Raw genomic sequence first — 12,936 nt, 5'->3', positions numbered from 1 at the left:
AGATAAAACATGAACACATAGATATACAATATAAAAAGCTAAATACAATGTGAGTTTCTTAAATCCATAGCTGAATTCGATTGCAATATAAACATTCAAAAATTCACCTCTTCCAAGAGCAAGTATTCAAACATTGTTGAATTTAGACCAACCCATATTGTGGCCTACATTGCTGAAATGCATTGGAGTCAAGTTTTCCAACCATTGATAGCAGCTTTCAAATAAATCTTTCGGAGGCAGTAGTACCAGTTTTCAATGTTTTTGAATATAGGAGAATCTGCTAAAACAAGAGATGATTAAGAAAGAATCCTTCTAATTTCAAAGTAAAAAGAGCTCCAATAATTCATTCATGGAAAAAATACACTAGCAACACATGCTTTGCAGGAATTGAAACTTGCCTTGGGATCCGTTGCCAACATTGAACCCCTTCATAAGCCTTACATACCCCCCTTGCATTCTGCTACATTGGAACCATCTATAGTAGATCTCTATTGCATCGTAATCCTTTGCCGGGTAGCTATGAGCAAGTACACTCTTGCTAGAAATTACTTGCATAGTGCATAGTTCACACACACACATACACACAATAAAGAAGGAGATGTTGCAGAAACTGTGAAAAGGATTTTGAAAAGAGATAGGGAGATAGAGTAGGAAAGTTGATGTTGCATGTCAAGAAAGAGGTCATGGAACTCAAAAGAGAGATCGAAGCTTGGGAAGAGAGCAAAAGTGGATTGGGAACCTAGAAGTTGGAGCTATGGAGATAGAGTTGCAGATCTAGAATGAGATGTTGGAGCTATGGAGAAAGAGGTTGCAGATCTGGAAGGAAATGTTGGAGCTATTGAGAAAGAGGTTGCAGATCTAAAGGGAGATGTTGTAGCTATGGAGAAAGAGGTTGCAGGTGTACAAGGAGATGTTGTAGCTATGGAGGAAGAGGTTGCAGTTTTAGAAGGAGATGTTGTAGTTATGGAGGAAGAGGTTGAAAATCTAGAAGGAGATGTTACAGAGGTAGAATGATGTGTGGTAGGCTACTTTACAAAAAGATGCCCTAGCATGAGAAGAGGAGGAGAGAGAGATAGCAGGGCGTTTTAGAGAGAGAGAGAGTGGGGATAAAGATTGCAGATCTGCACTTTTCAGCGAGCTGAGGGGAGAGAAAGAGAGCTAGGGAAACTTTTGGAGGGGAGAAACAAGAAGAGAGAAGACCAAGAGGGAACAAGAGAGGGAAACTTTTAACATTTGAAAATTGAAAAGGTGCTTTTGGGGGGAGAGTAACTCCAACCAGATCTTGTAAAATCTGCACATATTTCCCAAGAAAATAAGCAAAAGTATTTTTTTAAAGGCATGTCTACGCTATCTACCCCATCATTCTAGCCCTTGGTTAAAGCTTGATGAAGTTTTAAATATTTCATTAAACTGCTAAATAAAGAGGCCCTCCTATACCCCATTGCCTTCCTAATGTTTAGACAAAGTAATGAAAAGCTCTCTTTCTTGCTACATGGTTTTTGTCAAGGAGTCTAAGAAAGATGTATGTGTTCCTAATGAAGTTAAAATTGAAACTAAAGAGGAATTAAAACTTTCTAGTTTCCTAAATGAGTTTTAAGATGTGTTTAAGGAGCTACCTCCCAAAAGGGGACAAGATGATCATTCCATAGAACTTCTACCTGGTAGCTCACCTCCTAATAAGACTCCTTATTGATTCTCACCTGCTCAATAAGAGGAGATTATGAGTCAAGTGAACGAGCTTGTGGAAAAAGGGATGGTCAGGCCTAGTTCATCTCCATTTTGTTCACCCATTCTATTAGTACGAAAGAAACATGGTACTTATAGAATGTGTGTGAACTATTGGGCACTTAATTGGATAACCATAATAAAGAACATATTTTGTGTTCCCAAGATAGAAGATCTATTCAAAAGGCTACAAGGGTCTACCTACTTTAGTAGAATAGATCTCAAAAGTGGTTATCATCAGATAAGGATAGTGCTTGAAGATCTTCATAAGGGGGATGGGAATGGAGGGAACTTTTTCTAAGCCTTTTAGTTCAATACTGTTTGTATGGATAAAGCTTTCCACAACCTATGTGGAGAGAGCTTTTTGGAGGGATCTTTCTTTGTTATTTCCCAATCCAATTAAATCGAGGCCAAAATAGCAAAGGAAGATGAAGAAAATATGCTTGCAGGGTATATATGGTTTCCTTTGTGCCACTTGTTCTACAGAGTCTCCACATGTACACATTGGGCTACACAATATGAACTTCATACCTCTCCCCCCCCCCCCCCCCCCCCCCGAACTTGTGAAGAAGATGTCTCTACCAAGAATTTTTCATGCATGTATGTCTTCACAACAATGTGTTGCACAATTCGGGCTTCCATAGTTACTACCATTTCAATTCTTGGAGGCTTGAATTGATACTCCTAGCCGATAACACACATTGCTTGTTTTCATAACTGTTGTCTTCTTTAGTGTGAAGCCTCCTATCTCTAATGCCAATAGCTCCGAAGCAGTCATGTTTGTTCCCTTTTGCACTGGCCATATACTCAGGACTCTTACAGGGCTTTGTGTGGTTGTGTTACAGATCTACCATGTGTGATCCACCACTATCATTGCAAAACCCATGAATTGTCCCTTTGAACCAATACCGTGAGCACTATCATCCCTCTTTTCCATGTTCAAATACCCCAAAAGGATGGTGCAACAACACCTCCACCTGTTTCTTCATTTTTAATTTGGGTTTTCCTACTCTAGATCCTAACCACCCTTGACATTGAACCTTGCTTCCCTTTGATGTATGGCGGATTTCCCACATTGTCTTATGAATGTCTATTTCCTCGACCACTGGCCCACCCTCGTGCTCTTTGACTACTTAACCGAACCACTCTGGCAGTTGCTTGGACACCTCCACGACTTCGCGAGATGTTCTGTGAGAGATACTTAGGTCGATGTGAAGCATTCTCCTCCTCGTAGCTTATTGTCCCAGCCTGTTTTCGCTTCTTGGCATCAACCTAGCCAACAATCCATTTGCAACAAGTTACAATCATACACTGTTTCAAATACCCACCAAGCTCGTATATTTCTGTACAGGCTGGTTGCCTCTTCTTTGCTCCTTGCACAATGCCATAATTCACACATACGCTTGTGCTCATCTTGAAATTTTTTATGCACGTACTGCATGGTGTGAATGTGAAAGCTTTGCTCCCAAGAAAACAAGCATGAATGTTCACTTCTTTCCATAGCATTCTCAGGTTCTCCGTTGAATACAATTTGAATAGCTTTCCAAATTTCTCTTGCCTTGTCTGCCATGAATCCTCTAAAATCAGTTGGACGGTGATCGCTATCCAACAACACCAAATTTATCATGTTCCACCTTAGTCTGAATGTCACCATCTAGAATGAAAATGATGGAAAACATCTTGTTGTTACTACTACCCCCATAATTGTTAGGATTCACCATGGAAAATCTTGTTGGGCAATCAAGCAACAAAGGTTCACCGCTAATAGTATTCAAGAGCAGACTCACCTTGCTTGACGAAGAGGAACCCATCACTTGTTGTATCCTTTAGAGCTTACTGGCTATCTAGATATATGTAAGCTGACACCCAAGCCTATATTTATAGACAATGGACGCCTATTTTTGGACCTAAGCTTGAAATGTACCATGTTTGTTGAGTGAAATTTATCAGTTTGAAGCCAACATATATTAGCTCAAAATGAATATAATTTTGGCTAGATGAAAAATCACTTTTGCCTTTTTGTTGTTTGCTATTTTAGTATATTAGCTGGCCCGAAACTCAAGGAAGAAGAGTTACATAGTGAGAGCTTCATAAACACACTCAAAATTGCCCTTTGATCATGAGGAACTTCCAAAATATTCATCAAAATGTGAATTTTACTAGTAAATTAGCATAGAGAATTTTCAATACATGGGCTTTCCATTTAATATAAGCATAAAAACACCTTTAGAACTACCTATGCTAGATATGTATCACTTAGAGGTCACTAGTTGCCTTGTAGGATGATCTAATTCCAATTTATAAAAAATGGTCAAAAAGCAACACACGTTTTTGTGGCTCAAGTTAGGTTTTACAATGTTAATATTCAAACCTAACTCTAAAGGTCAAAGCACTAGCCCCAAATAGTTCCAAATTTTTGTTCAAGTGATATGCTAGCTTTGTGGATATAGAGCACTTTAGAAGCTCCTTGGCATCTCAACAAATAATTATAGGGATTTGTTGAGTTAAGAGGACACTACAATGTCCGAGGTCGACATGAAAGTTTCCTGTTACCAATATTCTAGTGTTAAGCCAAATGCAGTGCTTTGTGATGGTTTTTTTCCAAGAAGGCTAGTAAGGGGCTTCCTAATATGAATGGTCACTTAGGTAAGGTGTTCAAAATAAGGAAAGATAAACAAAATACCCCTCTAATTTGTGATAATTCCCCAAATAACCCAAAATTTTAAAAAATCCCAAAATACCCCCAATATTTTGTCGTAAATTCCCAAAATGCTGTTCAAATTCTCCAAAATACCCTTGGTTGTTGTGAGATTAAATTTCTTCAAAGATAAATCTTCTTGTAGCTTTTCATAAGAAGACTGATTGTCTATCAATACAAGATGCTAAAGCTAAAATTTGAGTTGATTATGTATGCTTTGGAGATAAATTGCTTCCTTATTTATAGAGCTAATTGTTTTTTTACGAGATAATTTGTGACAAATTACATGTTAACCACTCAAAAACGAATCTCAATGGTCAGAAGGGATGAGTATTAAAAAATCTTGACCAATCTAACCAAAATAAAGCTACATTCTAAAATAAATGGGAGATAGTCCTGGGCACATTTGTCCTTTTTTGCTTAACATCTGAAATAAGTGTTTGTTACTTGTAGTACTTGAGACACGTTGTGTTTGAACGAATGCCAATTTTGTTGTCAGTGCCAATCATTAGGGCATTCGCTTATTTGTTAACTGTGAGTGAAGCCTATTGAAACGTCCCTAGCAAGACAAATTAGTTACATTGTCACACTGATGAGGCGGCTACACAAAACCAAAAGGCTTGTGGTACGTTGATCTGCTGCACTGAGTAGAGAGTGGCATGAACAGATGAATGAAACATAGAGTGTTGCAAATGAGGGGAATCACCGACAAGCAGAGGAGAGAGGAAGCAACTCGGCGGGGAGCAGCACTAAAGCAGGAGTTGATGAGGGCGCCACAGTTTGTAGAGGAACGAGGTGGAGTATTCAGTATTCAAACGAGCTGTAGGATTCTGGTGTAAAGTAAACTATAGCCGCCTGCTGCTGCAGACTATGTGATGGTGGATGCGATGCCCCATGTAGTGCCACATCTCCCTCTCTTTCTCTTTTGGTTGCATGGCAATCTGAGCGCTAGCGCTTGCTTGCAACAAAAGCAAGTGATAAAGAGCGAGATGTAGGGAGGGATCCAAAAATCCAAGCCCTAGCGCTCGTTGGTAGCTGAGAGAGATCTGGATACTGGTAACTCTTTATAAAAATTACTCATCATAATCAAATATTCCACCCCCACCCTACCTTGCTTCTCTTCTTTGTGCTGCCCACAGTGAACCCTTCTGCATACTTTACATTCCTACTCCATACTTTGCTGCATAACCATGATGTTCACGAGTACACATGTGATCCATCCCACTCAATGAAGCCTCTAGAATATAGGAGTACTGAGACTAGATAGTCATGAGGGGAGAGCAACAATCAGTCCTGCACCATCGCCTGTGTTGGTCTCACACCCACATGCACCTTTGTGAGCCATGTGTATCAAAATCTCCAATGCATCTATAACCTGTGATCAACATAGAATGTGAATAAGACACTCGTTCATGTGTGTGTAGTAGATGAGATGGTGCAGGTAGGGCAGGCTAGTGTGCATGTGCATAGGGAAAGCCAGTATGCATGCACATAAGGTAGGTGAAGGTTCTCAAACTTACTGTTTGACGGCTTGGCACACCAGAAAGCTCTGCAACAAAGCCATCAAATAGTAAGTTTGAGAACCTTAGCAGTAATTGGAAGATTAGAAAGGGCCATGGAGCGAACTGCTTGAAGCCAGGGCTTCTTTCTTGCGATGTGGAAATGAGGCAAAAGCTGGAGGAGGCCGAAGAGGAGCTGCGAGGGGCAATGCAACGCCACAATCCAGTAAAATGACCATGGGTAGGGCCACCACTGAGAGCTAATCTAAAGGAAAGGCCGTTCACTTCTAAGCCTCAACGCCTTTAATAAATCCTCCACACAAACTCATCATAAGCCTCCTGTCACACACATGCTTATTGCATCCTAGCCATCCTCTTTTACACACACCCTTTTGTGCTAAGTATTGTGTTTCCAATCTTGCTAGGGTAAAAGGCCCTACTTAAGAACATTTAAATCAAATATGATCTATCTCCCTCTCCAATTTAGAATTTTGAGCATGAAATGATGCAAAATTTGAAGCTGAAACCTTTCGAGAGAACTTGTCGTCGCTGATTGCGATGTTCCCTCCAACAAACTATACCCGAATTACAAAAACAAAGTGTAAAAGTTTTGTGCCCAAGTAGCCGCAGGGAAAATTAGCAAGTAAAGTTACAGTAAGGGGTGAGGTTTGTACCCTTAGACCCTTTCTCGCTGGGGCGGGTGACCCAAAATACTCCCAATATTTTGTCATGAATCCCCAAAATGCCCTTCAAATTTTCCAAAATTCCTAAAATATTCCTGGTCGTGAATTTAAATTTCTCTAAAGATAAAAAGATTTGTAGCTTTTCATAAAAGAGTGATTGTCTATCAATACAAGATGCTAAAACTAGAATTTGAGTTGTTTATGTAGGCTTTGGAGATGAATCGCTTCCTTATTTTAGACATAATCACCTTTTTTTGTGAGGTAATCTGGGATAAATTACATGCTAAGCACTCAAAAATGGATCTCAATTGTCAAAAAGGAATAAAGATTAGAAAATCTTGAACAATTCAACCAAAATAGATACAAGGGCGTTTTGGGGATTTCCACAAACTAGAGGGGTATTTTGGTAATTTTCCCTAAGGAAAAGCCAAGCAGTAACACTAAAGAGAGATTAGGGGAGAGGGGCGATCATTGAGCCTTTGAAGGTACACTCTCTCACCCTCTCCATCTCCTTCTTTCTCTCCCTATCTCCCTTTCTTGCAAGTAAAGCCAGTAGCACTAGCGCTTAGATTAAATTCCGCATGAAAGAGAAATAGAGAGAGGAAGAATGAGAGAGTGATAGCAAGAAAATGCTAGCGCTAGCACTTGTTTCCAGAGAGAGATAGTAGAGTAGATTTTTCAACAAAAATCCAAGTACTAGTGCTTAAGAGAGATGGGAGGAGAGGTGCTTTTGAATCTGCGCATGAGAGATGAGGGGAGATGAGCTTTTCAACTAAAAAATCAAGCGCTAGCACTCATTGATGCTTGTCAAAATGGAGAGTAGTAAGGAGGAAGGGTGGGAGGCACCTATATAAAGGCATGGTGTCTGTTAAATTTTTTGACTTTTTAAATTGTTTTTTGTGAAGATCATTAGCCTTTGAAGGTACACTCTCTCACCCTCTTTCCCTCCCTATCTCCCTCACTTGCGAGTAAAAAAAGTGAGCTCTCCATCTTGTTCCCTCTCCATCTCCCTCTTTCCTCCCCTATCTCCCTCACTTGCCTGGTTTGATTCGTTGTAGGAGGATGATTGGACGAGAGAGGAGGATGGTACACCTATGCAATGTAGACTAAGATGCCCACTAACTCTAAATAGACTTTTTATGCATCCTTTGAAATTTGTTTGTTGTGCAGGGGGTATGGAACATGGGCATTGCTTGTGCAGTACACAAATGAGAACGACGTTGTCGTTCAGTACGGAGGTGAGTATGGAGCGTTGGCTTTATTGGGGAGCCAAATGAGCAGTACGATGACAATATTTGAGAGCAACAAGGAGTTCTCCACCAAACTACTCATTGTTTTAGAAATGCAAGCTTGTGCAGTACACAAATGAGAACGACGTTGTCGTTCAGTACGGAGGTGAGTATGGAGCGTTGGCTTTATTGGGGAGCCAAATGAGCAGTACGATGACAATATTTGAGAGCAACAAGGAGTTCTCCACCAAACTACTCATTGTTTTAGAAATGCAAGCTTGTCAACTGAGAGAGATACAAGAGCGAGACAAGAGACTTGCAGATGAGGTGGAGTGTGCTCTGAAGGCAGCACCTTTGTTGGAGCTACATCCAAACATTGTGGAGCTAGATCCATCGGCCCATGACTTGGAGTATATTTTTAAAACACAAACTCGCATTGTGTGAGCGATGATCTTTTTTGTAAGATCGTTGTAGATGGTTGCTTTGACATGTCTTGTGAACAAATAGATGTGCTTATTTGCAAGTACCCCAATCTTGTTAATAAGTAGATTTTTTCTTTTCATGTAAAACTTTCCGTGTAATGTGGGAGAGATATATGAACTTGTTTGTTTTTTCACTTAGGTGGACATTTTGTACTCTTGTAACTCTTCTTTATAAACTTGCAATCATTGTGGTTGTCCTTTCTTGGTAGTTGAGCTTACCAATTGCAAGATCCTACCACTCAGATCGTGATTTGTCCTCTCTCGTGTAATCTCTCTCTCTCTCTCTCTCTCTCTCTCTCTCTCTCTCTCTCTCTCTCTCTCTCTCTCTCTCTCGTCATTCTCTTGAGCACAACCACAATAACTCATAGGAGAAAACTACTCTAGCTGGATAGTAGTAAAGCAAGGTTAGATGAATTTGGCCTTGGACATTGTCGAGAATTGATATTAGAGAAAAAAAAACAATTGTAGATGTAGCATGCAAGCCCTGCTGTAACATGCCAATTGATGTGTGATTTTCTCTCTTAAATTGTTAAGTACGTCTCCCCCCCCCCCCCCCCCCCCACCTCCCCCGCTGCGTGTATTGCATCCTGTACTAATTGAAACATGCAAGCATGCATTATCTTTGGCATTATGGAAAATTCACCAAATTTTGCATTGGAGAAGTTCTTTGCTGCACCATTTTCTTTGATCCTTGTATTTGGATTCTGTTGTATTCCAAGGTGAAGAATCTATTGGTTATTTTGAGGAACTAGGAGTCATATAATGCTCTTGAGTGTGAGACTTATACACTTTTCCCCTTGCTTTTATTGTAGCTTGTGTGCAAGCACATTGTTAGAAGTGCACATAAGACCACTCTATAGCATTAATGGTCTTTTAATGTGGCATCACAATTTTGTTTGATGACTATGGAGATTAACCAGCATTGGTGGAGGGAGCTTTTTGCATAACATTAGGGAATCCAACACAAAGTTCATAGAGAGAGCTTTTTCAATGGATTTTCCAACCGGTCCATTTTTCATGAAAAGCTTCCTCAAAAGCTCTCTCGGATCCCCTACTCATTCATTAGGAGGCCTTTTAAACAACTTTTGGCCCATATGAATTCTTGGTACTCCCTTTTGGACTCACCAATGCACTGGCTCCCTTTAATCAAACGATGGAAAGGCTCTTGAGAACTCATTGAAGCTTCATAGGGGTGATCTTCAATGAAATTACCATCTACTCAAATATTATTCAGGAACAGAAGCAACATCTTCAGGTAATATTTCAAGTTTTGAGAGACAAGAACCTTTACATTAATCAAAAGAAAACTAAATTTTTCTTAAAAGAGATTCAGTATTAGGTCATATTATCTCTCAAGTAAGGATCCAAATGGACCCTGCAAAGTTGTTGGTAGTAAAAGAATGGCCTACACCAACGAATCTACATGAATTAAGAAGCTTTTATAGGAATGTGTGCATATTGTAGATGCTTCATAGAAAAATTATTATTCATAGTAGACCCATTGTATGATTTGACTAAAAAGATTTTTAAATTTTTATGATTGCAAAAGAGAATGAAGCTTCTAAGAATTTAAAGGCAAAGCTTATCTCTCAACCTGTGCTATTATTACAAGACCTTTCAAAGCCTTTTGAGGTCCAATGTGAGAAGGGCATGCCATAGCATATGAAAGTAGGAGATTGGATGACCAAGAGAAAAATCTAGGCATATATGAAAAAGAGCTTTTAGCTATCTTACATACACTAGATGCTTTGAAGCATTATCTCCTAGTCACTCCATTTGTTTTGTGCACAGACCATCAAAGTCTTAAATACTTTTTGATGCAAACTAAATTGAGTGAGAAGAAACTGGGGTGGGCAAACACTCTCTCACAGTTTAAATTTTATATTGCTCACATAGTTGGTAAGCACAACCAAGTGGCCAATGCACTTATAAAAAGGCCAAGAGAGAATGATGTATCAATATCTACTCACAGTTATCTATCCTCTATGATAGATGAGTACACTACAAATCCAAACTTCAAAGATGTAATGTCATATATTGCACTAGGGAAGAAAGAGGAACCATACAATGTCCAAGATGGTTATCTTCTCTAAGCAATAGTCTATGCATTACACATAATCTACATAAAAAGATTATGTTTAAATCTTGTGTTCCACTTTATGCGGGACATAGAGGGATTCAAGCTACTCTCAAGAGAGTAGAAATGTACTTTTATTGGCCAACAATGAAGACAAACACACCAAAATATGTTTCCAAATGCATTGTATATCAAAGACAAAGTATGATAGAGGGAAGCTGTGCGGCTTGCTTCAGCCATTGCCTATACCCAATTCCCCTTTGGAAAGTATACATGGATTTCATCTTTGTATTACCCAAGTCCATATGTGGGAATACGGGAATATGGACAATAGTAGATTGGTTTAGCAAGCAAGCACATTTCTTATCGGTCAAAAAGAATATTAAAGCACATCATATGGCAACCCTCTTCATCTCACAGATCTTTAAGTACCATGGCTTCCCAACATCTATAGTATCCTATCTAGATCCAAGAATGACCAATAAGTTTTGGAAGGGTCTCTTTGAGAATTTGGATACTAAGTTTGAATTTCACCTCCGTCTATCACCCACAAATGGATGGCCAAAGTGAGATAGAAAATTCAACTATCATTGATCTACTTAAAGCCTATGCTACAAAAGTAGATCAAAGAGATCAATAGAAAAATTATTTACCTTAGACAATACCAATGTCCATACTTCTAGAAGAAAGACACCCTTTGAGGTAATTGAAGGAAGACCCAAGCTCCCATTAATAGTCAAAACACTTTGGAACATATTTGCTGCTAATGAGTATAGCAGAGATCTTAAAAAATCTTTTCAAAAGATCAAAGAATCTATATTCATCATGCAAAAGAAGCAAAAGTATGTTGCTAATAAGCATAGAAAAGCCTTGACCTTCAAAGAAAATTATTGGATAATGCTATGTTTTGAAAAGAAAACCTAAGTCACCCTATAGGCAAGGGAACACAAGGACTCCCAACGGGTCACCATAAATATTATGTTAGTTAGTAAAAATATAGTATGGCGCATTTCAAAATCTTAAGCCTATCAATGAAACAGCTTATAAGTTAAGGTTACCAAGTACTTGGCTCATTCATAATGCCTTTCATGTGAGCCTCTTGAAACCTTATAATGGCAAACCACCCAAAGAACTAATAATTGAAGAACCACCTGATTTTGGGGGTCAAGAGGAGTTCTTGCAGTCAGAGAGCATCCTACAACATGAAGACAAGTTTTTAAGAAGTGGTAAGACTATCCAATGATATCTTGTCAAATTTAAGAATTATCCTTTTCAAGATGCAAGGTGGATGCAAGACATCCAACTAAAGGATAATGTAAACCTTGTAAATACTGACAATGCCTCATGTCAAAGGTAAGAATCAAGTATGAACAAGTATATTTATAAAGCATTTTGTCTTGTTTTGACTCTAAGGTTTCTTTTCAAAGTTCATAAGGTTTATGTGTATGCATACCATGAATCAAGCTTGCGGCAACACAGTCTCTCAAGCATCTAGTAAACTTTGCCAATCTACTATGAAAGATGATTAGGGCTAAGTAAATACATGCTTGCGGTAGCTAAGCCTTCCAACCACCAATTGGAGTTAGTCACCACTGTGGAAAAATGTCGACAGGTAAAAAGGGATCCTCTACTAACTATGACTTTATTTTTCCACCCCCATAGTCGAGGACGACTATAATTTCAAGGGAGAGGTAAGGTCATGAATACTTATTTCTAACCTTCTAAAAGTATTTTCCAGCTTAAATTGGCCACATAATTCCAGGGAAAATAAAAATAGAACAAGTGAAGTCTTGGGACCAAAATCGGAAAGTCCATAAATAGCAAGGGTAATTGCTGATTAATTTATATCTCAATCATAGGTACATCTCAAGGAAGGATAAATGTATCTTGCGCAGTCTTGATTAAAGGTACATGACAAAGTAGATGATCGAGAAAAATTATAGGAGTCTAAAAATGGAAAGTGATTGTGCTAAGCTCAAGTCAATAGAATAACTCTTTAAACTCTAAGTGTGAAGTCTGAAAAGCCTTAGGGTGAAAATCTAACTTGCCACAAAATGTCTAAATTTAGCAGGACTAAATTTAGCAAGTTTTGGTAGTACCTTGGCGGCACTTCCAAAGCACTATGCTAAGGTTTTTCACAAGAGGTGAAAGTTTTAGATCCCAAAGGATGGATTTTTTTGCCAAAGTTTATTCTAATTTAGTAGGTCCTAAATTAGTAGGTAGGCTATAGCCGTAGGTTAGCTTCATAAGCCTCCAAGGTTTGTGAAAAGGTCTTGCATTTGAGCTAATTAATTAAAACATAAGCTTATTGTTTTTAAATGAAAGGGAAAATCTAACGACTAATGCTAGATCATCCATGTTGGTATACTTGCAATTCCCACCTCTCTCAGTTTTGCCACCACAATATATGCCGCAAAGTTTGTAAGGCCCCCATATGAGAAGAAGCCAATGGTGCACATATATTTGGTGGATTCCAACTTTGCACGTTGATGAGATCTCTATTTGTGATCGATGGTACATAGAAAATTCAGGGGCAACTTTGG

General features: G+C 38.9%; 1 protein-coding gene across 1 annotated transcript; it reads left to right on the top strand.

The window, feature by feature from the left end:
* The first annotated feature begins 795 nt into the window (after nt 1-795).
* Nucleotides 796-1,014, top strand: LOC147466059 (uncharacterized). The gene has a single exon (XM_086513320.1). It carries the CDS (start codon nt 796-798, stop codon nt 1,012-1,014), a length of 219 nt encoding a protein of 72 aa, XP_086369446.1.
* The last annotated feature ends 11,922 nt before the right edge of the window (nt 1,015-12,936 follow it).

The sequence above is a fragment of the Adiantum capillus-veneris genome, chromosome 1 (assembly GCF_014529385.1).
Source record: "Adiantum capillus-veneris isolate H3 chromosome 1, ASM1452938v2, whole genome shotgun sequence".
NCBI classification, from domain to species: Eukaryota; Viridiplantae; Streptophyta; class Polypodiopsida; order Polypodiales; family Pteridaceae; genus Adiantum; species Adiantum capillus-veneris.
Note: the sequence above shows the minus strand (reverse complement) of the source record. Positions and strands in the feature narration are given on the sequence as shown.

Bases quoted from the DNA above. Each gene is read 5' to 3' on its own strand.
- LOC147466059 (XM_086513320.1), top strand. From the start codon at position 796: ATGGAGAAAGAGGTTGCAGATCTGGAAGGAAATGTTGGAGCTATTGAG.